This window comes from Aythya marila (assembly GCF_965140915.1).
Source record: "Aythya marila genome assembly, chromosome: 1".
Classification (NCBI taxonomy): domain Eukaryota; kingdom Metazoa; phylum Chordata; class Aves; order Anseriformes; family Anatidae; genus Aythya; species Aythya marila.
In genome coordinates, this window is record NC_139042.1 from 579,297 (window position 1) to 605,620 (window position 26,324).

Sequence of the window (26,324 nt, forward strand, 5' to 3'; positions counted from 1 at the left end):
ACCTCACGGATAGTTAGAAAAATCTCACAGATAGTTAGAAAAACCTCACGGATGGCTAGGATACAGCCCAAGATCCGCTCCGAGAGCCCAGCTGCGGAGCCTGCCTCCTCTCTTATTTTAACAGGAGGAAAACAGCCGCAGGCATTGCTGGAATAGTCCCTGCCTTTCACACACACACGGCCGAGCCCATCTGCCATCCAAGCAGCAGGGCGCTGCATCCTCAAGGTTAGCAGCGGGCCGGGGAGCGCAGGAATCGAACAATTTGGATGGTGTGAAATCCCCAGCTATTCTGAGAGAGAGCTCTGGACGCGGTCCAAGGGAGACAACTGCGATGGAGGCACCGACGGAGACACGAGCTCACGGCTCCGGCCGCTGCCAGCGGATGCTGCGGCCGCCCAGAAGGTCACTTTCACGCAGGGAGGAGTGGATGCAGCTCCGGGGTTTCACTGGGATAACGGGGCCCATGGGCAGCTCTACAAGCAGCAGTGACGTGCCCTACAAGTCGGTGGGGCTGCACATGGGCCCCTTGTGCCCCTTCCTCGCCAGTCCCCGTCCCGGAGCAGGTCTGGGGCGAGCTCAGCGCACGGCAGCAGTGCCCCGTGCTGCACACCACGGGCAGCGTGTCAGGGCTCACAGAAGCGTGTTTAGATTGTAACCTGCTCAGCTGAAATTCAGAGTTGTACCTACACCCGAGGATGTTTTTTTCCTGTAAAACCAACCCAGAGCTCCCACTGGCTGCTGTAAGCACAGAGGTGCCTGGAGAGAGTCCGTGAAAAAGACACTCTTCTAAATAGAAGTGAGATAACAGCAAATACAGCAGAAGTTAGGGATCTCAGATGACTTCACAAATGCCTCATTTATGAGCAGGGCAGGCTTTCTCCCCGCTGAGATCTGCAGACAGCCATTAATTCACCCAGAGTGCCTTCGCCTGCCTTGCACAAGGTCCTGACAAGGGACAAAAGCGGCCGCGCGGTCATGGCCGCGGAGAAAATGACGACAGCAGATGGAGAAACATCCTCTGGTGGTGGAGGATTTTCTTCCTCTGACTGCACACGCTGGAAACCCGATCCCGGACAGCTGGTCCCTGCCTCGCAGCAGGGGTACGGCTGCCTCTGGCTGGTGCCGAGGACCGGCCGGGAGCTGCTCCCCGGGCACGCCACGGCCACCGCGTCCCTTCCCCGGGACTGCTCTGATAACAGGAGACCCTCGGCACCAAGGGGCTGGCAGTTAATTTGTGTGGGTCCAGCTCCTCATCCCAGACATCCACGGCTTCCTTGGGATGTCCCAGCCCAGGCCAAAATGCTGGGTTTGCCACTGTGCTTCCATCCTCCATGCACAATGGGGGTCAGAACAGCCTGGCTCTGGCAGAGGTCAATGCTCCGATCGCCACAGTGCATCTGGAACATCCCTTCTGCAAGAACGCTCACCTCTACAGACGGACCTCTAGAGTCCTCTGGGGCTGTGGAGCTACAGAGAGAGCTAGGCAGGCCCCCAGGAGAAGGACCTGAGGGGCACAGGATGTGTTTCCCTGCAGACATTACAGGCTGTGGGCTGCTGCTGAGAAGAGACCTCGTTGGAATACAATTTCTTCTTCCCTTGCACTCGGGCTGGCTGTCCACAGCAGGACTGAAGGAACCGATGTCAGGAGGCAGGCCACCACCAGGCATTCTTCAGATATCCCAACGGTGCTAAGCTAAGCCTTTTTATTCATAATTTATCCAGTTATAGATCGGGAATGTATTCCCAAAGGGAGGGCGGATGTGCCACACGTGGGGACACGACCCAGCTGCGTGCTGACTTGGCCGGAGGCAGCACAGAGCTGGGGATGCTCCGGAGCCCAGAGCAGGGACAAGAAGGGGAAAGATCACGGCCAGTGGGCCAGAAAGGGCCAGCACGGACCCTGCTGACTTCCAGGAGGCTCCTGCTCCCGACTCGGGGCCGCAGGCTCTCCACAGGACGCGCCGGGCACGGGGCAGGGGCTGCATGGCACGGCAGGAAGGTGCCTCCAGACAAAGCACTGCTGCGTGCAGCACAGCTCCCCAGATGCTCCCCCCTCGAAAGACTCTGAGCTGACCATGAAATCAGAGAGCTGGGAGCCTCGTTTCATGCTTGTGAACGTCTCGGCTGTGCTGCAGTGCTGCCTGCTCCCTGTGCCATGCAGCCAGGCGTGCTCACAGCCTGTGAGGAGTGAGGCTGGCCGAGCTCGACTGCCTGCAGGCTGATCTCTGCACTGCTGGGGTTTTCTCTGCCCGCTTCCTACCTTGCTGCTCCACGAATCCAAACTGCCCACGGTGAATGAGAGAGTGAGGAAATGGGATGCACTGCACTTTGCAAACAAAAGAAGCAAAAGATGGCAGAAAGAAGGGCTGGTAATGATGGAGGAAGAGGGGAGAGGACAGGACAATATAGAGTAACTACTTCATTTTCCTTGACCGCAGCCCATCGAATGATTTCCTCCGGTGGGCTCCTGCTGCCTGCTAAACCCAGGGGACAGGCTCCAAGAAACCGAGCGGTGCTTCAAGGGCGTTGGACGTGACCGGGCTGCAGCAGGGCTCAGTGCTGTGGCCTCCCAGACCCTGCTGCCTCCGTGGCTCCCTGCCTCCCCCCGGGGTCCTGCAGCTCCCAGCTCCATCCACCCGCCCGGCACCGGGCAGCAGCGGCCGCGCAGGAGGCAGCACCGAATTTGCTGCACAGCTTGGTCGTCCTGCTGTGACAGCCAGAGGCTCGGGAACAGCCTCTAATACACAATTCCACCCGTAATTTCTGCCCTTCTGTTCTAGGAGAGCTGTGAGTTACTCTTTTTACCAGATCGCTGCCACCCGGCTTTTGCCGTGGCTGTCGGCTCCCCTCCCCGCTGGAAAAGGGTCGCCAGAGCAGGGGGTTGGTCCTACAGACCCATCTCCACCCCGTTTATCCACCGGTACCACCTAAAGCAGGCACTGGCGAGCAGAAACCTCTGTGCACACAGCACCCTCCAACCCCTCTCCCTCCCAGGGACATCCAGCCCCCTCCATCAACATTTATAAACACACATCAGCCTTCAAAACCAGAACAGCTCTGACCTTATTTGCACCGGATCCTCTGAAGCCAATTGCAAAAGAGAAGCAGACAGTGAGGAGTTGGTGACAGTAACTGGGAGGCCACGCACTGGCCGTGCCTGCAGAGGACGTCCCTACCAGGTTAGCTCCGGGCAGATTTAGCACCACCAGGCACAGCTCGTGCGCAGGACACGGGGAGGACCGGCCTCCGAGCCTTCCTCTGGGGGAACGGGCTGTTTGAGACAAGTTTCTCGTGAGGTCTCGCCAACATTTGCATCTGCTGGCCACAAGAGCGGCTGAACTGATCAGATCCAGCAGTCCAAAACACCCAGGGCAGCGCTCTTCCTGCCCAGGATTTTTGTGGGTTCTGTTTTCATCCTTGGCAGTGACTCCCTGGAAGGCTTTTCTCAGCCTCAGATTCCCATCTGTTCTGCTCGCCAGTTTGGGAGGCTGCGGAGCTTGAGGGATGTTTATAAAGGGCCTCCGAGACTGGTTGTATAAAAGAGAAATTAAGAGCAATATGTTGGCTTGCGCTGCGCCTTGCCTGCACGGCAGTATTTTTATAGGGATGCATCTAAGCAGGATCTGCTAAAGATGCAGTTGGGCAAAAATTTAAAAGCAACAACGTTAAGAACCCGTTTTTGTACCCAATTCTTCAGGTTTGTTTTCCATGATGAATAGAGAATGAGGATGGATTTTGGGGTCTGCTATTGTGTAGCTGGATCAAACCTTACCCCCAATACTCCTATACTCTGCAGAACTACCCCCACTGCTAAAATCCTGCTGCAGCAGCTGCTCCCTCCTCTGGGAGCAGAAAGGAGTCCTGCCTGTGGGTGAGCAGTCAACAATGAGGTCCTGATAAGCTCCTAAGTGCCGGTGGAGAATAAGGAGATGCCGGTTATTCTCTCCTAATGACCTCTCAGCATCTTTGCCTTTCCTAATGGGGATCCCAAAGCCACGCCGCATTTCCCTCTGCCACTCTCAGGGGAGTCTGCAGCACCAAGACTTTAAGCCGGTCAGCAATTAAGCATCTCTCTGATCAGGGCTCAGCTGAAAAAAAAAGTGTTTATAGAGCTATTTTTGAAACAGCAGTTTTGAATCAGCCTTCGAGCTCCCAGGACAAGCCCCTTGTAGAGACAGGAAGGCCGGCTGTAAACACGGGCTGCCTGACATGAGAAGTATTCCCAGCTTTTATCTGTCAAGCTGGGACAGCCTCAGCCGAATTCAAATTGGCAGTAATTCATCTAAATTGTAACTAGGCTGCTTCTCATAATCCCCGAACAAACATTACTGAATTAACCAAGGTGTTGCTCTTTACTATCCACCTCAGTTCTCCCCCCAGAACTGTCCAGAATGCTTTAATCTGTTTGTGACTGCTGGTGGCTTTACACGAGCTGCTATTCGTAGCCTGGGGCTCAGAGACTGCTCTGCTGTCAGGCACCCTCAGGCAGACCTGCTTTGAGACACAGAAGTTAGCGAGAGGGTCGGGCATCCGAAACAGAGGCTGTGCAAATGACATCGAACCGGAGATGTCAGGAGAGAGCCTACAGCTACGGGGAGAAGTTCCTACAAGTAAACGGAGCGATGTACAAGATGCCAGGACAAATGAGGATGTGGTGACTGGGGATGGTTTTCTGTCTGGATACAGAAATGTGCGAAGACGCTGCCCTGACCTGCTTCTGCCATGACAGAGCTCCGGTCGTCTCCCATGTGCATGCTTCCTGTTCTGAGGGCAAGGACTATTTTTAATTGTACAAAGGAGAAAGCAAAGAGCAGAGAGATGACGTGACGTGGCCACAGCCCCAGGGCAGCTCTCTGGCAGGGAGCGGTGGGATTCCCCCGTGGACAGGCACAGCCCCTCTCCCCTGCCTGCTTCATTCAGCACCAGCACCTCCGCGCCTGCAACGCCCCTGAGCTGAGAGCACTCACCACACACACTGCTCCAACCTCAGCTGGGTTTTGAACCAAGCACCCCGAGGGATGCAGGCTCACACAGCGCTCTGGAGTTGGGTAAAAAAAAACCCGACTGCTGCCACGGACCTGCTCTGGGAGAAGGCCACCCAGGGCCACCCAATAGACATCACCCTCTGCTCGGGCCACAGAACGTCTCTAAACATCTCGTGGGAGTGCTGCTTCTCTGGTCGTCCCAGTCCTTCCCATCTCTAACGTCAACGTGGAGGTAACCAGCTCCTCGGGTCCTGCCTGCACACAGCGAGCCTCCCTCCCTGGCTGTTACCACTGAGAGGGAACGGACTGAAGGCAGCGACCCAGCCGCGAGAAGCTTCACCTCCTGTTCTCACTACCCAGCTGTTCCTTAGCCAAGCACAAAATGCCTCGTCCCTTCCCAAAACAGAGGAGGTGAAGAGTCACTCTGAAACACAAAATTCCTAAATGCTGTTTTTTGCCTCTTCTTAAAACAACAGCACAAATCGTAACCCTCCAGCAGCTCTGACTACTTGCTCACAGTACCTACCCGTTACGTTTCCTTTGCAATTTGCTTGTGAAGACCCCAAACAAGTCAAGGCTTCAAATAAGGTCAGTGTTTGTTTGATTACTTGTGTTACCTTTGCTCTCCCAGGTGCATCACCCAAGGACTGACTTATTAAGAGGTAACTGGGTGCCCAGGAATTCTCATTCGTTGAGCTACAGCTGAACCACAGCACCTCCGTGGTTTATGCACCCACTGTGGTCATAGGTATGGGAATGGGCCACAGAGCACTCGTCACAGAGTCCACTTGCATGGGGGAGAGGTTGAAGAATCAAAAAATGTGGATAAATAATGAGACAGAGGCCCAAAAGGAAAGGGCACAAGGAATCTAGGAGAAAGGGCACCCCAGCAAGCATCAGCTCTGAGACACAGCAGGCAAGGGGGAGCTAGAAAAGAAACAGCAAAATATACCCAAAGCTCTCAGTGCGACAGCGAACTCCAGAGGTGACATCAGGAGGGGGTAGATCAGGGGTGGAGTCCATCTGAAGGAAATAAGAGGTGGTGGTGTGATGGTAATAGATAGGGTGGACATGGGAAGCAGGAGCAGGTGCAGTAGTGGTGGATGAGGAGCAAGAGGTGGCGGTGGTAGCAGATGATGGGCTGGTGCCAGGAAGGTCGGAACTGAAAGACTGTCCAGAGGAGAGGCTGTGCATTCGACGGAGAGAGACTCTGCCTGCCAGGTAATGGGCAGGCTGGCCCGACTCATTCTGGCCTTGCACGTAACTCTCTACCAACCTCTGAGATCCGTGGGCGTGCTGTGGGTCCACCAGGCGCTGGCGAACTGTGCTGGGCAAGGCAGGAGCTGCAACGAGAGAAAGGGGAGAATGCTGAAGGCAGCTGGCACACCCCGCACGTCGGATCAGCAAGGCAAAGCTGCCACCCACGGCCAGTGCTACGCATCACAGCACCATGCCTTCTGTCCCCAGGACACTCGCTTGGGCCACTGCAGCCACCCCACCTTGTGCTATCGGTTATGCTGGTTTAATGCGGAGGAAGCATTAAAGCTGCTGCTGCTGCTGCTGAACATGCCAGATTAATGACCAGCCCATGAGAAACTACGCTTGGCATTCCTGATATAGGTGCTTTCTGAACACCTTATCTGATCATCTTGCTTGAAGCAGAAACTCGCTGCATGATTCATCCTACCCAGCTCTACAGCAGAGCTGCCACCCAGCCTCCTTCGTTGTAAGCGTGAAGTCGGCAGGCCTTGCAGGGCATGATTCATCTCGTCCTAACACAGGCATCCACACCGCTCGCAGGCACTGGGCCCTGGCTGTACCGCTTCTCCACAGCCTAAAAAAGGAGCCTGTGCTGGTGTGGTCAGATGCAGGCACCTGAAGTCGGCGAGGCCAAGCCCAGCGCAGGAGCTCTGCGCCGCTCTAACTCCTGCAGTGCCACCCAGACAGCCCCCAGTGCCACCAAAAGCACAGCTGCAAGGTGCTTTGTATTTGGGGGCAGGAAAGCCTCTGGGAAGATGCAGAAACCTCTTCGACTTGCACCCTGCCTGCAGGGCAGAACAGCTGGGACGTGTGGCAGATACACAGAACTATTTATGAGCTGGGCAGACGCAAGCTTTCATCACAGCAGACACCTGAAATTATAGGTCTGGCTCAAAAGCGGTGCCCCTTGTTCCCAAGCTGTTTCACAAGTTGGCTCACTGATCAAAGAGACGCTCAATTTGAAAAATATTGCTCTCTAAATGCAAATCCATCGTGGTTCAAAGGAACAAATTGGACTGTCTCCTTCGGAGAGCACTGTCACCAGTTAATTAATAGCTTTTACGATCACAGCGATCTTTTTGGCCACGTAGCTGTACCTAGCAGTAACACGGGGCAGAGAGCTCAGCCCGTTACCCCTGCCCTGACCCCATACATGGAGCTGGGCCTTCGGAGAGGCAGAGGGAGCCTTCATGGCACGGAGCCCTCTGAGCAGCCGTTTAGATCAGGCAGAGTATCACCCACTGTTAGCTGAGGATTCAGTGGCCTCGTCACCATCTAACCCACTCGCTGCCACTTCCATACAAGATGTTCCACCTCTTGTGGGAGATAAGGTGTTCAGGGCTGGACAGGTGGAGTAAGAAGTAAATGTGAAGATGGTTAAAAAGGTGAACAGACAGGTAAGCTAAGAAATGAAGTAGAACGAGAGCTCTTTTGGGAATCGAAGAACCAGCAAATTGCTGCTAGAAAAACTACAGCTAGGAAATACGGAGCTGCTGCTGCTCAGCTGCACCCACGGAGACCGGTGGGCTGAAGGGTCACCGCTGGGATGGGCTTCAAGTGGAAGAAGGGACAAGCAGCAACAGAACGATGGAGTCACAAAGGTTGGGAAGGCTCTCCATGACCATCTGGTCCAGCCAGCAATAACTCAGGCACCTTCGTTATTTTCCCCTTCCCAAGGTTGATCACAGTTTCTCGTAGGGCCTCGCTGCTCGGTTTGCCAACTCTTGCTTTTACCACACGGCCACCTGCAGATCCTTTGCGGGAGCTCCCTACCCACAACCTTCACTTTCCATTTCAGATTTTTTTTCTCCGAACAACTCCTGAGCTGAAATTAAACGAAAATGAGTCACAGGGACTCCGAGTGGAAAAAAAACTGACAACCTCACCCCGGTGGAAACCACCAAAAAACTGATCAGAGGAGGTGAAAGGGAGAGCGTTAACGGGGCAGAACTGGAGGCTGGTCAAGCTCTCCTGCCATGACTCTGCAGCAGCAACGCTGCCAACTACAGCATCACGGCCAGGAATAGCACAGCAGATCCCAACCTGCCTGCTGCTGCTGAGTGTTCACACAAAACAGAAAAGGAGCTCGGTTTGGGGGGCTAACAGGGAAGCAAGCTCTACAGAATAATGAACCGGGGGAGGAGGGGTTGGTTTCCACTCTGGGTTTCTGCCTTTCTCTCCTGGGACTTATTTTGTTCCTATTTTTTTTCCTGGCATTACACTCCTTGTTTACCACGTTACAGCTTTGCACTCTCCTTTTGCGTGGTTTACCTTGCAGTGAGCTCAGGACCAAGACCTTGCCTCCCCCGCTGCACGGCCTCGCACAGCCACAGCACACCCTCGTTTCACAGCAATACGAGTTTATTCCGGACTGCACATTTTACAAAGGTCACCCAAACAACCTGCTCTTAATCCTGCCACCACACAACTCCCAACCAGTACCGATGCACAGCCTCTCCTGCCACAGCACACACTCTTCTCCTCCACCACACTGATGCCTGCCCGTCGGTGATTCTCCTGCCGTGGGAGGTCACCCACCCAAAAACGTGGAGGTGCCACCCCCGGGGCTGAGCACGCCACAGCCACAGCCCCCAGGGATCTGGGCACCGGGGGACAGATCGGCACAGTGGGTGCCACCAGTCACGTTATTTAAAAGCATGTTTGGGGAAAGCTCCAGGAAAGGCATGGCAGTCACCAGCGTGCCCTGTGTCACAGGATGGGCACGGGGAGGGCAGGGTCCCCTGGGCTGGTGGGCTGAGAACGGGAGCGGTGCCACCCCCGCCAGCCTGAATCCTTCATCGCTGCCTCGGGGGTAAGAACAAGCAGGAACAACCCTCCCCATTTCGTAACCGGATTCTTTTTTTTTTTAAAAAAAAAAAAAAAAACAAATCCCCAAAGCGTGTGAGGAGTAGAGCTAACTGTGATTCTTCTTCGTCCCACCAGACTCTTTCCAGGGGTTAGTAAAGATGCTGATGGCTCAGTGAAGAAAGGTACATTCATTAGTTTCCCGTGCTGGAAAGTCAGAAAAATTGTGTATGTATTTTTAGTCTAGAAAAAGGGCAGAGGGTAGAACAAAAAATGTATATATATAATCAAAAAGAACCAAACCGGGGTATTTCCAGAGGGACTGATCCTCCGAGGACAGAGACGAGCGATCACTGAACCTGCGCCCAAAAAGCCAGGCTGCATCTGGGAAAGGCCGGTCGGGGGTGGGAGGGAGAGAGAAAAGTGATTTACAGGGACATCATCACTGGCAGCCAGCAACATCCCCAGCTTGCCCGGGGAGGAAGCACTCTGCATCTCTCCTGATGCTGGTTTTGGACACCGACAAAGCCCTGGGGGAAGGCAGCAGGGACCTGCAGGGTTCCAGCCCTGCAGACCAGTGCCGCGGCCCCGCTCCGCTTACTGGGCTGACTGGGACAGCAAGCGCTCACCGTGCACACACCTCGCTCCAGGTGTCTGCAGCAAGGCACAGAGGAGCAGGGGATTAAAATCTGAGCCCAGGGCTCACGCCTTGTCTAGCTCCCGTCCCTGGGAGCGTGCTTCAGTTGTTGCTCAGGGATTTCTTCGGAACACCCCTGCCTCACCAACGCCCCGCTCGCACCTTTCCACATGCTGAGCAGCCCAGCGTGGTCTCTAACTGCAGCTGGTGACTGAAGACAAAGGCTGCTGGGGCACCATTGCTTTAAGCTCATGCACACACAAGCCCAAACTCCATGCCCCGTGCCTGCTGAGCCCCAGGGACGTTTCAGCACCGCGTCCCTCCTGCCTGCTGCGTCCTGCAGGTACCCGGGCTCTGGGTTCTCTGTCTCACCCCCTGCTGCCCTCCGACCAGCCCCAAGACCTGTCTGTCCTTCCCCTGCCTGCCCAGTTAAACAGGCCTGGCTTTGATGAAGCCCTAGCCAGAAAGTCACCTGAATCAGGCGTAACTAAAAAGGCTGCTACAGTAGTGCAGTCAGCACTGCTCTCTTCCCAGCTGCAGCTCAGAAAGCTTTGCTCCTGCCAAGAGCTGCTGCCTGCGTCACTGCGCCCGCTGGTGCAGAGCAGTGGTCAGAGCGTCTGGAGCCGCTTCCCATTCTCTTATGCAACAGCTAGAGATAGAAAACTGTACTTGGAAAATGCATTTCTGAGAGAAGCTAGGCCACGTGTGAATCTGGGTCAGTTGAACATGGGAACCAGAGTCAGGGCTGATTCACAAACCTTTTCCAGAGAGGGAGACAGCCTCCACGTAACGCAAGAGCTCAGCAATTGAGAGTAACAGGCACACGGTGACTCAGGTTCAGCCCCTTCAGATACCGAGCTCCTCAGAGCAGGCTCTCCCTCTCCCAATCCCCATTCCTTTCTGCAGGAGCTGATGCACTTTGCATGTGAACAGGCACTGACAAAGAGGGTAGGAATGTTCACCCTGGCGACTACACCCCTACACAGGAGATGGGCACTGGGGTTTCAGCCTTTGCTCCCGTATATATTTAACAATTTATTAAAGATGGGCAGGAACACCACGGCAGGCTGCTCCTTCCTGCTCAGAATGGCAAGAGGTGCAAAGCTCGCATAAGGAGGAGGTGCTCCCAGTCCTTTTCTGTCCTGAACAAGTGCTTTAAGTGAGGGAAAACACACTTCTGTTGCCTCTCACTTCTGTGAGTAGCCCATAGCTTTGTTTTTTTTTTGTAAATGCTTCTGTTCAGTGAGTTGAACAGAACAGCACAGATATGATTAAATGATGAAAAGTAACATCGACGAATTACCAGCTCTGCTGGAATCAACAGGCTGCAAGCAACGAGTGGTGATCTGGCACTTATGGACATTCCCAACCCTCTGCAGCTAATATTTTCTCTTTGATCCTTAAAAAAACTACTTGGATACCTCAATTCCTCCTAATGCATTTGAACTACTTGTAGCAGCTCCACCTCTCCACACGATCTACGTACATTGTATGGACATGGGAGACACGATCTCTTCGTCCAGGTCATCCACGTCATCAGTCATGATGAAGTGCGAGGGGTTCGGGCGCGGGGTGCCCATCCAGCTCTGATCGATGTTCAGGGCTGAGGCCAGCGTGTGGATGCCGGGGTTGTTGACGATCTGGAAGCCGCAGAGCAGCTCTATCTGCTGCCAGCGATGCAGGCGCTCCCGCAGCGCCGCTGTCACCTCACTCAGGGCTTGTCTGAAAGCAAGGGTCAAAGAGGGAAAATGTAGAAATCGAAGGGAAAGTACAAAACATTGCCTGAAAGAGGGAGCCTGGCAGTTCAGCTTTGTGTCCTAACGCTTGAGACATTTTTCATTCCACATTCGAGAACAGAGCAGTAACCTTTAGAGCAGTAACAACTGGGATTGCCAGGGATAATCACCTGAATGCTGCAGCCTCCCAGCTCCTTAGGAAAGCCATTTTGGTGGGATTTTAATTGCTCTGCACAACTATGATTTCAATTTTACACACATAAAACATAATTGATGGAAAGAAGCGAGCCCAACCCCATCTAAATAAGGTCAGCAGACCCAAAAGGTGAGCCAAATGAGACCAAGAGCACCTGCACAGCCCGCAGTACGCTCGTGTTTAAATACAAGAGAGGCTAAAGAGGAAGACAGAAATAAAGGAAGACATGAAGTAGATACTCACTTTGCAGTTAAGATTTTATGATCAACATCATCTAGAGATGAGCTGTGAGCAACATGAAACGTTCCAAACAGGGTGTTTCGCTTCTTTTTAATTTTTTCAGCCTGGAACATTAACAGAAAAAAGGTCAGAGGAAGAAGATGACCTTATGTTTCCTCCAGGACGAGAACATCCTGGATGGGCTGAGACAGAAATAGTCCTGCAGCTGTTAGCACACGTGTAAATAGTGTGAATTTTCTTAACACTGAGGGATGTTCAGTAAATGCTTCCTAACGCAGTGGATGAGGGAGCAAGTAAGCAGGCTGCAGGTTTCATGCTCCTCCCTGGCCTTTCTGATTTCAGAGGGAATTGAACCTACTCCATGTCTCTTGCTTGGTCTTTCTCACGAGAGAACTATGAAAGAAATAATATTAATGCCCTAGGGTGGTTGTGTTTTGTTGTTGTGTTTTTTTAACCTTCCCTTCGTCACTGTGCATATTCACAACTGAAGTCTCCCCACACAGATCTTTGGCTCACAGCATCCAGTGGCATTAACTGGAGACTCACAGAAGACAAACCAAGGGCACGGCCGCGACATCTGACACAAGAGAAGCAAACCCCCTGAAATGTTAAGATGTTCATAATGAAAACACGTTTAAGGCAGACAACTTTTCACGAGCTGTCAGTTCTGACTGCAGTGAACGTCCACAGAGACGAGCGCGTGTTCCAACAGCTTCCCTGCTGCTCCCCGCTTTTTAGTTGGCACAGACATTTCTTCACTGGGAACAAGAGATGATGATTCATCACTACAGTTTGCATGCACGTTATAAGTTTTGTTTCCCATGCCTCTAAAACATTATCTGTAAAGGTGCAAAACTGTCTGCTTACTGACTGCACCACGCACAGCCCACAGCTAACGCTGCACCCTCACGGGACTTCAGCCTGCTGAGTGCTGCGGGGCTGAGGGGCATGGCCCCAGTCTGTGCCTGCAGCTGTGAGGGGCAATTGCTACTCACTGCTTTTAGTCACCTGCTGCACTTCAAAAAGTTAGAACTAAGGCACTAGATGTGATGAAGTCAAGAGCCACAGCCGTGTAACTGCATCGTGTCTTTCACCTGAACAATTTATGGGACTACAGGACCTCACACTGATTTGTTTAGCACTGCTGTGCACTAAGGCTTCTGGCATGTCGTGACACAGCAGATGAATGCAGAAGTGGCTCGCTGAAAGGAAATGGGAGGAAGATGCAGAAGAACACACTTTTACACAAGTTTCATTTCCCATTTCTTCCGGCACCGCGCGGGGAAGACCTCGGACAAAGACACTGAAATCCTCACCCCTTCCTTGGCCACCAGGAGCTGCTTCTCCGCGTTCTGTTTCTTGATGTTGTAGTACTGGACCTCCACCTCATGGGTCAGCTGGAGCCACTTCTGCAGGGCCTCGGGCGCAGCCCAGCTGCAGTGAGACTCCAGCTCCTTCTCGGCGTTCTTCAGCGCCATCCGCACCTGGGGAGAGGCAGACGGGCAGCGCTGGAGGGCCGGGGGCAGCCGCAGCGCGCCGCCGGGGACCCACCGGGCAACTGCTGGGGGCGAGCACAGGGCTTTTGGTGCACCAGAAAAAAGAAAAAAACAAAAGAAAAGACCCCACGCAACTTAACCTTACTCGTGACAGGAGCTGAAGTCAATAGGAGCGGTGGCATCCCGGTACTGTGAGCAGGTGGCACGGGGGAGTGCGAGGTGGGCAGCCACCCAGCGCTCCGCTTGGATGACCAGAGCAGCCCACAGTGCTGTCCTTTCATCTCAGAGGTGATTTTTTTTTTTTTTTAAGGTTTCTCTCAAAAACCTCCAGCAGCTGCAGTGCTGCTTTGCCTCCCCGCTGCAGCGCTGAGCACGTCCTGCTCTGCCCATCTGTTCGGGCAGCTCCTCTGACTCACAGTGGCACGGACGGTAAATCCTCCAGAGCTGACAGTAGGACACGCAAGTTAGTTAAAAGGGAACGAGACTTTAGGTAAGGATATTCAGAGTGCTTATCTCCAGCCTCTAGAAATCTCTGCTGCCTGCCTTCAGATCTGCTAAACCCACAAATTCTCCTCCTCCCGAAGCAAAACTGCTGACAACACCGCGCAGGCAACTGCCTCCTTTCACTGCAGCTACTGAGCCAAACAGAGGGAGCTTGTCAAAAGACAACTTTCGCACTGGAGCAAGATGACAAAAATATTTAGACACAAAACATGTGCTACTTGGTCAGAAAAAGAAATGCCACGCCTGGAATCAGCAGCTCCTGCAGCTTTCCTGGGGACTCTCCTTCCCTCGCAGCTCGTCTCCTGCACACACTTATCTTGCTGGGGATCAGGGCGATTACAAAATTAGAAGGAAGTGGGTGATCAGCAGGTTGAAGACACCAAAAGTGATATACAAGCACTTAGTGCATGAAGAATTAGCGCGTCTCTTTTATTACACGTGGTGCAGGGGGACTTCACTACCGCTAAGCCCTGCTCACTTGTTCCACATCGGGACGGTTCCTGCAGCTCAGCCCTGCTGCGCCCCTCGACCACGGCACCTGGAAGCCCAGGAGGGGTGCACGTGGCTGGAGCTGTACCACGGCCTTGCTGCTGACAAAGCTCTAGCCCTGAGCACGCTCGGGTGCTCTCACTGCCATGGCAAGCGGCACCCTGCCAACAAAAAGCACTTGCTGGCAGCTTGTGGTCTGGGGTCCAGCCACAAGACAGCGTGCCATCGTGGGGCAAGGGCTGGGGAGCTCTGCAGATGGCCCAGGGAGCTCTGCAGATAACCCGTTTCCTCTTTCTGGTCTCTGGGGCCTTGACCTAACGAGCACACGGTCAGCGGGACCTTCAATGCCTGTTCCCCGTGGCTCTGTTCACACCTGCCTTTAGCTAGCAAGGTGCCAGTGCCTTTTCATTTTCGAACTAAAGATGTGCATTTTCTAAAGGATTGCTCAAACTTGAATCTTTTCCATGAACACGTTGTTTAGCACAGTCACTTTTCTCCAAATCCAGCACAAGCACAACTTCTGGCAAGCCAAAAGCACCACATTACTCTCAAACGCTTTCATCTCATATTTTATGCTGGAGTACATTTGCAGAATTCATCTAGAAGTAGCCAGGGGGCACCACAGAGGAGGTGAGCTACTTGTAACATCAGTTTTGGGTAAGATTTAGTCTTGTTGAACATAACATGGCCTGAGTCATTCCAAAGTTTCAAATCCAGCATCACAGACCCCAGGACAGCCTGGTTTTTCCCCTTGGATGTCAGCTGCACCACGTGCTTCCCCCAGTCCATGCAGAACCCTGATCATGATCAGTAAGTGCATGGGGGACAAGAAATCTGCCCCTACATATCTGGGGCAGAGGTGTGCTCAAAACACTTCCAATGTTCTTAGGAATTATGGAAAAGGGAAGCAGCGCAGAGCAACAGCCAAGGAAAAGTGGTTGAAATGAGCCCTGGTACAGCAGAGCTCACAACACAAAGGCTGACATGGCTGCAGAGGGGAATCCATGCAGACTGTGCGTATTCTCCTGGGGAGATTTCTGATCTCAGTATGACCACTAAGAGCAGCTTAGAAAGCAACAAATGCCTTCTGAATCTGAGGTCAGGGGCCATGGTTTGGGTGGAGTATGACCTAGTGAGGAGAGGATCGGTGTCAACAACCTGGTACACACACGAGAGCCCAGTCCCTGAAATCTCCTGGTTTTTAATCTCAGATGCTGGGCTCCAGCAGGAATACTGGTTTAGTGGTAAGAATCAAGTGGTGCAAACGAGGGTCCTGTTCTAATATTCACTGGGACCCAAGATCTTAAAACCAGATGAGTTTATGGTCAGTGGGAGTGACTGGTTAAGTGTATTTGTGGTCTCGAGTTCATTGGGGTGGTGATTGTGTTACAGCCACACAGTGGGGTCAGGTGGATAAAACCGATACTCACCCTTGCAATGCATCCCTCACGAAGGCCTCTAAGAAACAACAGAGTGGTTAAGTCATCTCTGGCTTTTCAGATATCTTAACAAATGTAAAGTGGAGGGGGAAAGTGGAATGGATGGCGCTCTGCCTTCTCCAAAGGTCATGGCAGCTTGGGTACAAGGGCTACGGGGTACGAGAGCAGGGCTGCATGGCCTCACTGAATGGCCCAGAACGGCTGAATTGCTGGCTACACGAGTACAGGTGCCCAAATGCATGCTCTGACATGGAGCTCGATGAATTTGTGGGGAGGCTGTATGACAAGTTAGGAGGAATGAGACCAAGAGAGCAAAGCTTGTCGCAGGAGTCTGTGGGTGTCTGAACAGCTCTTACTCCAATAAGAGAGGAAGAGGGAAGGGAACTGGCTGACTGCTGGCTATTTGCACACTTCAGCTACATTGCCCCACGGTTCCCTGGCTACCTGTTGACCCAGGACAGATGCTCTTCCCTTGCCCGTGGGAAACTCTGGATTCCTGTTTCGTTTTCTTCCCCACCCTCCATGGTGGCAGAACACAGCCCGGCTGGAAGGGCACGCTGATGGCCTTGGAACAGCCAAGGCACTTGCTTGGCCCAGGCCATTCTGTCAAATTACAGTTTAAACTGATCTGTGAATTAAGGTTAGATAAGAATTTTCTCTTGGGTAAAATAGGAAGTAGAAATTGGATTTGTGTTTTGGACTTTCTTTGTAGGTTCGGGCAACAGATTTTGAGGTAAAATCCCCAGATGTTGTTTCCTTGCTCTCTGTTGCTGTAGGCAGGTGCCATCAGCAATGTCCCTGATTTCCATCACTTCCCTGTGGCTTATAGGAATCAAGGTTTTTAGATGTAGGATTGGGAATCCTTTTTCTGACCTATGACAAGTTATTTTCACAGTATCACACATGGTTCCATCTGTGTGTATTTCTGGACCAAACACATTTCATTGTTTCCAGCAGCATTACACACAATATTCTCTTTAGGCCTGTGTTTCAATCTGCAGCTTGGGAATACATTTTCCTGTCAGTCTAGATTTAAAACTAATGTTTTTGAGAATTGCACATGACCTCTAACCTATACAGATTCTAATCTAGTGTTACATTTCCTTGGAATAAAATTTCCTTTGTACACCTCTGTGACACAAGAAAACACCGTAAGAACTCATTCTGCATTCTTCCCAAAACCCCAAATAAATACAAAAGAGAAAAAGAAAGAGTTTCTGGTTTGGAGTGGGGGCTAGCAGTCACCAGAGGGGTGCAGCTAGAGGCCAAGTTCAATGCCTCTCCTTTTGGAAGGTGTGCTGGGATGATGTGACAGCAGCACGTCCCTCGAGACAGCACCTCTGCTGTCCCTGCCACCCAACAGCAAGCAGCGCTGTAACTCCTTATGGGGGATGTGTACTGTGAAGTGGTGGAAGAAATGTGTGGGTCTTTTCCTCCACAAAGGGGAGTGGAAAAGCAAGAAGTGTCGGAAGCAGAACATCACTGGATTCCTCAGAAGGAAGAAGCAGAGTGAGGAGCTGCCTACTGCTCTCGTTGGCGTGTCTAAGTGTCCCCATGCCCCCTTGCTAAGTGCCCCACCATGACCCCTTACCTGCTCCAGCTCCTGCTCAGCGTATTTCTGCCTGCTCAGCTCGTTCTCTGTGCCCTCCCGCAGCTCTCGGAGCCGGTGTGCCTCCTGCTTGGCGATGCTGATCTCATCCTGCAGCTTCTTCTCCAGGTGCACCTTTTCCACCTCCACAGAGCGATGTTCCTCTTGTGCCTTCTGCAGTCTGCAAAGAGAGAGCCCGAGAGCCCAGTGCTGTGCACACCGGGCTGTCCTGCACCACCGTGCGCCTGCTGGCCAGCCACAGCCCCGATCCTGTTCGCTCTACGCTGATGTGAACAGAGATCGTATCTGAAAACTCAAGGAGAAAATTCACCGTGCCTGAGAAGAAATTAAGTTGTCAACTCTGGATTCTCACTTTTACTTCATTTTTTAAATGCTCACTAATTTCATTTGAAGTTTCAGTGTTTTTACAAAAAATTCTGCCTTTAATTAAAAATAATAAAAAAAAAAAGCAGGAGGGGAAGATAGGCCTGAGCAGGTATGAATGCACAGATGGGACATCTCCATATTCCACTTGCAAAAGTGTTCAAATTTAGACAAGTCTTAATCTTGCCTGGAAGTGATTATTTTTCCTCATGACAGGATGAAATCGTCAGGGATTATGTACGGCAACAGAAAGTGATAACAGATTACCTGCACCCCTTCAGTCTCAGCCCGCTGCAGGCCGTGACACTGCAGTCACTGTGACTTGTTTCAAGGTTTCTGTTGTGTGTTAACTTTATGGGACCTGCGCTATCCTAGCACAATTTCATATCCCTATCCTAGCACAATTTCTATCATCAGGAATGAAGCTGTGCTGAGAAGAGGCAGTGACGTCCCTTGTCACTGCCACCCAAACAACCTCCACGTGCTAGCAGCAGGGAAGCGTTTGAGTCGCCATCCCTGGACGTCTCCAAAAGACACGTGGCTGTGGTGCTACGGGACATGGTGTGGTGGCAGACCTGGCAGTGCCAGGTTAATGGTTGGACTTGATGGTCTTACAGGTCTTTTCCAACCTGAATGATTCAAGGATTCTGTGATCTGCTCCCCACTCAAGCCAGTCCTTTCCACACACACCTCCTGCCCTGATTCTACTGAACCCTCCATAAAATGAAAAGAAAAACTCCCTGAAAGCCACAAACGAAATCATCTTAGCCAGCAGTAAGCATTCCATAACGCCAAGATCTTCTCCCACTCCAGATCCTCAACGTCCAAACTGGAGAGCAAGGCAAGGGGGCGATGCGCCGAGTGGCAGAGCAGAGGGGACAGTGAGGTTGGGTGTCCGGGGACAGCGAGGCCGAGTAAGCAGGGCTCTGGGGAGCGGGGTCCTGGGGCACCATGAGTGGTGCAAGGAGGGACAAATACAGCCCAGGGGAGGTGCAGAGTGGTGGCTCAGGCTCTCGGTAGTGACCGACTGCTGCCTGCAGCTCCTGGTCCCAGGCGTGCTCCTGCCGCTCAGGCTCCTCCTTGGCATACAGGCAGCAACTCAGAACAAATCTGGATGGGCTGGACTCTCAGCAGCCACGATGTTGGCTCTCTTCTTGGAAAGGGTTTATCTTCAATTTACAGCTCTGTTGAGAAACTCAAATGTTTTTCTTCACAATTTGAAGAGGTTTTGCCAAGACATTCCAAGTTTTCAGATAAACCCACGCTCTCTGCCCTGTGCATTTAAAGGAGAAATTTCCCTACGCTATTACGCAGAATTCTTCCCTGGGAATTTTATCTTTAACATAATTTTCCAAGGCACACTAATACTCTGTTTTCCCTTACTTCTGTTTATTTCCCAGCAGCAGAGTGTCTATTTTCTTATGCTGGTTATGGACAAAACCACGCTTTGTGCGTTCCATCTGGATGTCTGTGCAGAGCATCTGATTCAGCCACCCTGGGTCCTGCGCACCGAGCTCCAGGACACAGCAAGGTGCCAGCAGAGCTGCACCTGTGACAGGGGCACAGAACCGAGGCGCACCGGGGGCTTCACAGTTTGGGAGCACGGTCCTCGGGCGGACGTGCTAAGACCTGAACATTTCTGTTTTGATGGGTCACTCAGCTGGAGGATGTTCTCAAAAGGTATTTTGAACATGAACAGAAAATGGCCCTTCATATATACATTCCTTGAGAACATACCGGGGTTGTCAGTCAGGTAGCAGTGCCAGCAGTCAGTACAGGGCTGAAGAAGGCATCGTTCACCCTCCAGAGGTTCCAGCTGGATTTCCATGAGCTAGAAGAGGTTACTTCAAGCAGAACTTCCTAACTTCTACCCAGGTCCACGGGAAGGCTCCTCCTGGTAGTTTTTGCCACTTTTACAGCAGCTGAGCTCCACAGCTGAACCTTCCCAGGAAGCAAGGCTGGAGAAGTGAAGGCATATCCACCTCTGCAGGAGAATTCCTTCAGTGTTGTGCCAAGAGGATGCCAAGGGCCTGGAATCCACCTCCCACTCCCTGAGCTCCAGCCCAGTGCCTCTGCAGAGCACAGCCCCTCGCACACACCCTGCAGGACCACCACAGGGTGTGCTGGGGTAAGAGTCGAGCTATGCTGAGCACACGTGGTTCTGTGCTTCCCTGCCTGGCTTTGCAGCATTGGTTAAGCTTCCTGGGCCCATCTCCTTCTTTAACAGATGCCCTCCAAGCAGGGCCCAAGGCTCCCACATAGCGTGGTCACACCGTTGGGCACCACCGCCTCGGGCAGCTGCTGCAGGAGCTGGACACCAAGGAGGAATTCCTGTGTCCTGGCTGCAGAAAAAAAATAAATCTTTTTCTCTGGGATATTTGCAGCCTGTAATGTAAAATTATGCAAAGCTTTGTGAAATGAGCCGTGGATTAGAACCAGCTCCTCAACAGATGGAGAGGAAATGCAGCTTCTTCTCTCTTCAAGTCGAAGAGAAAGGAGGTCACGTATCTGCACCACTGACACGTAGCAGTCTGTCGAGTTTCCTCTCTCCATATAGACACCAACTGATGCAATTTTGGCAGTGACAGGCTTTCAAGCATCCCTCACACACGGACATTTCCTAGGAGGCCGTCAGAAGCAGGTAGGTAAGAAAGCGTGCTGTGGTCCCGTGTGTGCATTGCACTGTTTCTGAAGCCTCAGCTGTTTGTAAAAATCTCCACTGGGGATCTGCATCTTTAGGATCCTGGCATTTGTCCCCGTCACCTGCAGCGCTGCCCCCACGTAACTGGGGCTGGCTCCGCTCTCAGAGACATCACTGGGAACGTAGCTGTCAGCTTGCACAGCAGCCAAATTAAGGTTTATCCTTCAATGTTACGTTTAAAATTAGTAAAAAGGAGAGCTGAAGTTTACCGTGCTCTGCTCCTTGCTAAATCCACCCGTAACAAAATCTTACTTCCAGAAAACCCCTCTGGTTTGTCAGCAGCAGCCTCGCATGCTCTTCCTCCCTACAAAACCCCTGTACTCAGGGAGCCTGCGTTGTCAGCCCATTCTCTGCTGAGCAGCTTTACTGGAACCACTGTCATAATTTCAGTGACTACAGATCACATTCCTCAGGCTATGGTATTTTGCCTAAGTGCCTACAGTTCACCCACTCACACTTAATACCCCCCCACACGTGTTTTTTTTCATTCTTCCAGGGTTAGGTATTACTGAGCAGGCAGGGAAGCACTGACAGCTACACACAGCCCAAAGAAGAATCCAAGAGAGGATGTGCAATTCCCCTCCTGACTGCTTCCACCCTATCAGTACGCTTCCTGATGGCCAAAACCCGGAGTGAAACAAGCTGGATGATAAGTTCTACATGAATTGGATGACTTTACTTGCCTTTCAGAAGCTCTTTTTCCCTTTTAGGTGCAGGTTTACACCGTAATTTTCAGTGCAGAGGGGAAGTCCTGATGTATTTTCAACAGGAGTCGGACTGTGAGTAGAAACCACCAGACATGTCACTGCTGCTATACACTGAACTGTGGTGAGTGTGTAGGAGGTACCTGTTCAGAATTAGAGACTGCAGCAGAACTGTGAGTGGCAAAGCACTGTCAGGCCCCGAAGGAGTGCTCAAGTTGCTTGTCCTCAGTTTGATGTTTTACACCTTAAAGCACCGAACCTCCAAGGGGAAGGAGAGCACTCCCATGTGCCAGCAACAACAAAGCCGTACGGAGTCAAGATCTCCTCGACACTCAGAAATGATTTTTTAGAGCCAGCAATCAGGGCAGAACAGGAACTAACACACAGGCAGACAACGTGAAAACAAGACAGAAAGGAAATGAAACTGCTCGTTAGCAGCCTCCGGGTGAGCACACACAGCGTGCTCGGCTCCATGTCACCATGCCCTCGGCTGCACCTCCCAGCAGCGTGCCAGGAGTCACTTTGCTCAAGTGGCTTCACCGCACAGATTCAGGACCCCGGTGACGCCAGGAAGTTCTTACCACTCAAGGCTTCACATGGTACACCATAAGAGCCCTAGCTTAACTCAGTTAACACTTAACTAACCTCAAAAAAGCAGGTCAAGTGAGCATGAACACATCTTCATATGCAAAAATCGTCTTGTTTGAAATCTAAACGAGGAATAACTTTGCAGGAAAGGTCACCAGCTGAATGCTCCAGCTGGGCACACGCAGAGAGCTTACCTTTCTTGAAGGTCATGGAGAGACTGCTCAGCTCTGTGAAGCCCCTCGAGGTCTTTCATCATCTTCTTCATGTGCTCCTTCGAGTAGCGGTTCTGGATATAGGCAAACCAGCAGCCACCCACTCCGATGACAATAGACACCACCAGCATGAAGTCTTTCAGGTGGTTGTGACGAGTTACTGAAAGAGAAGCAGAGACACCGCTGAATTCAAAGACAGCAGAAATGATTAACTCCGACATTTTTTGCTTGCACGGTAGCTGGGTGTGAGAACTGAAGGTGGTGTCGGGAGGAACTGTGACCCAGGTGCCACAACAAAGGGAAAATCTGAGCTCCATCAATACTTACAAAAACAAGAACCGTGTCAATATTTATTCAATTTGAATGGGGAAGCAAAAAAAAAAGTCTGAAAGATGAAATTCAAAATTTTATAACATGTCTGGCATTCCATAATACGTGATAGCTCCTGCGAACCATCAGAACAGCTGTTTTTAGGGCAATACCGTACTGCTACCATAGAGCACAGAGGCATATGAGGTAAGAAAGCAACTCTTGAAAAAATCTGACTGTGATCCCAGAGAAGAGGGAGATCCAGTTTCAAACTGTCAGTTTCCAGCAGAATTACAACTCGGTGTCGAACCCCTCCTTTTCCAACACTTAGCAGAACAGCTACTTTAAAGTGTGGATACTCGAGAGAACAGAAGTAAGCAACTGTTTTCTTAGGTGCTGAAAAAAAAACAACCACCAAAACCATGTTTGAAGTAGGTTTGTTTTTTTTTTTTTTTTTTTTTTTTTACTGTTTAGCAAATCTCAAACAAGGATGTACCAAGGAAGCTAAAGATGAGGATGATCAGCTCAGTGAAGCCAGCCGTGATTCCCTGTCCAGCCGCTATCCCGGTTAGAGCAACCCTAATTTCTTAACCCTACTTTTTTCCTGTTACTGGTACAGCAGTTTTTATCCTAGCTTTGATATCAAGACTGATATGCCTCAGGGCAGCCACACATGGGCTCAGCCGCTCCATACAGCACTCCAAGCACCAGCAGCCCAACTCGGCTTCTCAGCACAGGTTCCTCTAAAACTCCCTGAAGACCCAGAGGTTTTGACATCAGCGTTCCTGCAGATGTAGAGCAGGAAGGTGAGCGTGAGTGAGGGTTTATGTGAGAGCAAACCATGCCAGCCCCGACACTCTGCTTGCCAAATCCCTCAGCTTTGTTTTCAGGTAAGAAGACACCTTGAGTACTTTCTCACAACCTGAGCAGGACCAAGATGACTGCGGTCTCTCACTGCAAGTTTCCCCCAAAAGCCTTTCCATCTCAACTGGTGTTTTAGAGAGTTGTGAGACTTGTTGGTCTCGCTAAATTTGAGGTGGATCTCTACTAAAAAGATGTTGACATAGTTTGAAGTAACACGAACATGTTACTGCCTTCCCAAGTATTTCAAATGTAGAGCAGAAAGGCCTCCAGGGCCTCAAATTCATCTTTGCTACCTTCAAATACAATTAGCAAACAATTTTTGAAAGAAAAAAAAAATCCTCCCTCAAAATGACAAAGCAAATTTAGGGCTTTCACTTCCCTTCCTTTTAATTTGTGCAAGCGTTTAAAAGCTTTCCTAATGCCTGGGTGTAAGCATCACCCCTGCACAGCGCAGGGAGAGCCGTCTCACTGGCCTCCAGTCCACATCGGCGTTTATCTGGTTACAGCCACCGTGATCTCTGAAAGATCACATCGAGTCTCCCATTGGTTTACTGAAATATGGTAGAACCCCCAAACGGGCAGTAAGACAAAGAACTATGCAGAGGGAGAGCAGTTCCTTCAAATGGGAAGGATGAGTATGTGACTGCTCTGTTTCTGAGCAGTAAATTCATACGTTCATTTCTCAGAGACGCTCCCTGCTCCGCTCAGACAGCATTTGTGTTCTCCGTAATTTTGTGAGGAATCCAAAGAGAGGCTACAAAGAAAGGCGTAAGAATCTGTTCTCTTTTTCCCAGGAAACTCAAAAAACGGTAAATTTGTAAGAGAAGTAGAGACTTCATCCGATAAGAAGAGGTCTAAATACATCTCTCAGGCTGCTGAGAAATAATTTGTGTCACGTCTCCTGTCAAAACCTTTCATAAAAAGTTTTTTTATATAAAAATGACTTGTCATTTAGAGCGATGAGGAATCTCATACCTGAGGCAGGAACAATATTTATTGTACCCCAGAATCTCTTTACGCCCTAGTGAAATCAGGTACTGGTACAGGAGATGTTTGCTCTAACTCACGCCTACGTGGCTCCCAGTAAGCCTCTATTTTAGGTCAAGACACGCGATCCAGAAACAACAGGGCATGGAAGAGACAAAGAAAACAAACACTACAGGTATGCAGGAGACGATGAAAAAGCAGCAGAGGAGGATGTTGAGAGCTTTAACTGGGAGAAAAACACAGCTGGGTCTGACAGACCTCAGGCTGGGGCGGGGATGGAGTACACCCAGAGCCCCACGCGTCTCCGTAAGTGATGTGCCTGTGGTTTGGTAGCAAGAAGAGGATGGTCGTGGGGACTGGAGGAATACCAAGCACAGAAGGCACGTTAGGCCAACGTTTTCCTTTTCCCATCCTGAATCTGTGATGTAAATGATGCAGGGATTCGTCCACATTTTGGTTGCAAGCCACAGACAAAGAATTCCAGGAGCATGAGGAATACAAACACAACCAAACATGCACCAAGCACCGGGCCGAGATGAGTCACTGCCAGTCTCAGGCCGTAGATCAGCCTCGTGTGAAGGCAGGCACAGCCCTGGGCTGAGGAATAAGCCCGGGATGGAGAGGACAGCCACGGGGTGCAGGCAGGTGGGGGGCTCAGAAAAGGCCTGGACCCCAGGGAGCTCCAGGAGCAACATGCCAAACCGTGCCACCACGTGGCGTTCTGGGGTCTGCTGGGTCTGGCATCTCTGCAGGACAGCACTCCACCTGAGTTCTTGTCCATGCAGTCTGAAATAGGAAGGAAAGGCCACGACCACCTGAAGCTAGGTTCAAAGCAGAGATAGAAAAATAGCTATTTATCAGTAGTAAATATTAAATCTGCCGTAAGGAAAAAAAGCCTGGTGTTAGACCTCGTCTTTCTGATCTGATTTATTTTTTAAGCAGAGAACTACTGACACGTGCCTGAAGCAGGAAAGATGAGGCTTTTAACAAGGGGTTTTCCCACCAGCAGCAGATGACAGACACATATGCCCTGACTCCTCTCTGACCGCTTCATAAGGGATTCGTTACATGGACCTAATTACCAGTGACAGAGGGCAGTGACCCGTTACTGCTCTCCCTGCATCCAAGTGCTGGAGCTCGACCCTGCTCCCGGTGTCACCACCTATCCCCCTGTCCTCCCCGGGCACAGCCTCTCCGTGGGGCCTCTGCAGCTCCCCGTCTGCTGAGCGAAACCGGCCTCAAAGTGCCTCGGTGTAACGGGGTCATCCTCACCCGCAGAGACCATTTCTGGAGTTGCTCACACGGGCTGCTGGCATCTGCGGCTGGTAGGAACTGCTCAGGCTGAGAGAAAATCAGAAATGAGGAGTGCACCTCAGCCAGCGTGAGGGATATGTGTAAAGGACGGTACCCTGGGTTTACAGAAATACCCGGGTGTGGCACAATGGATATTCTGCATGTAAACACTGAGATTTCTGGGGCAGATGGATCGCCTGAAGAGCACAGGACAAAAGTGCAAACATGACACGAAAATCGTTAATTTGTTTAACTTATTTCTGTAAGTGCATTTTAAGAGTAAGAGGAAAAGATGCACCCAAAACCAGCTTGCAAGCTCAGGCCATTGCCTTGGTGGTACCGCTACGGACAGAGGAGGCACCAGAAACAGGCAGAGCGTTCACCCTGCAAGCAGTAAGGGCACTGGCTCAGGACACAAACTGGTCTCCCCCACTGATAGGTGTTGTCCAGTGAACACATGATGGTCATACAAACCCTGGGTGATGCAGCACATCCGACTGTGGTTTTACTAAAAAGTGAAGCCGTGACTGGAGATGCTGCCCTGGAGAGAAATGCAAAAGCCAAGGGAGCCCCGGTCCGCAGGCTGGCGATACAAGGGGTGTCCCAGCTGGAGCACTGGCTCTCGGGTATCGCCGACCAGAGCCCCCAGCTGAAATAGATGGATACCTGAGAGCATTCTCCTCTACAGACCTCCCATTATCTGTCCTCAGCGGGTGTTTTTCTTTCTGGGTGTGGGCTGATGAAGGAAAGTGCTTGCACTTTCCTGGAAACTGGCGCTTGCAAGCAGTCGTGTTCCCAGCCTGCTGCACGTGAGACACGAACCACTTAGGAATTTCCAGTGAAGGAAATTTAAGCTTCCACCTCGATCCTGTCTCTGCAAGAGGCTTGGGGCAAACGCAGCTCATCA

The 26,324-nt window shown here is 51.5% G+C and overlaps 1 protein-coding gene across 5 annotated transcripts in view; it reads right to left on the reverse strand.

Moving 5' to 3' along the window:
* Positions 1–26,324, reverse strand: part of STIM1 (stromal interaction molecule 1) — an 83,778-nt gene that overhangs the window by 4,231 nt on the left and 53,223 nt on the right. For 2 of the 5 annotated variants that reach the window (XM_082762600.1, XM_082762599.1), the window contains exons 6-11: positions 21,947–22,124; positions 17,379–17,556; positions 13,176–13,343; positions 11,863–11,963; positions 11,174–11,409; positions 5,938–6,328 (exon numbers count right to left, since the gene is read on the reverse strand). In XM_082762600.1, coding sequence (XP_082618726.1) covers positions 5,938–6,328; positions 11,174–11,409; positions 11,863–11,963; positions 13,176–13,343; positions 17,379–17,556; positions 21,947–22,124 — 1,252 coding nt within the window. Of the gene's footprint in view, positions 1–5,937; positions 6,329–9,353; positions 9,435–11,173; positions 11,410–11,862; positions 11,964–13,175; positions 13,344–17,378; positions 17,557–21,946; positions 22,125–26,324 lie in introns of all 5 variants that reach the window. The other 3 variants (XM_082762601.1, XM_082762598.1, XM_082762602.1) reach the window with 3 other exon arrangements.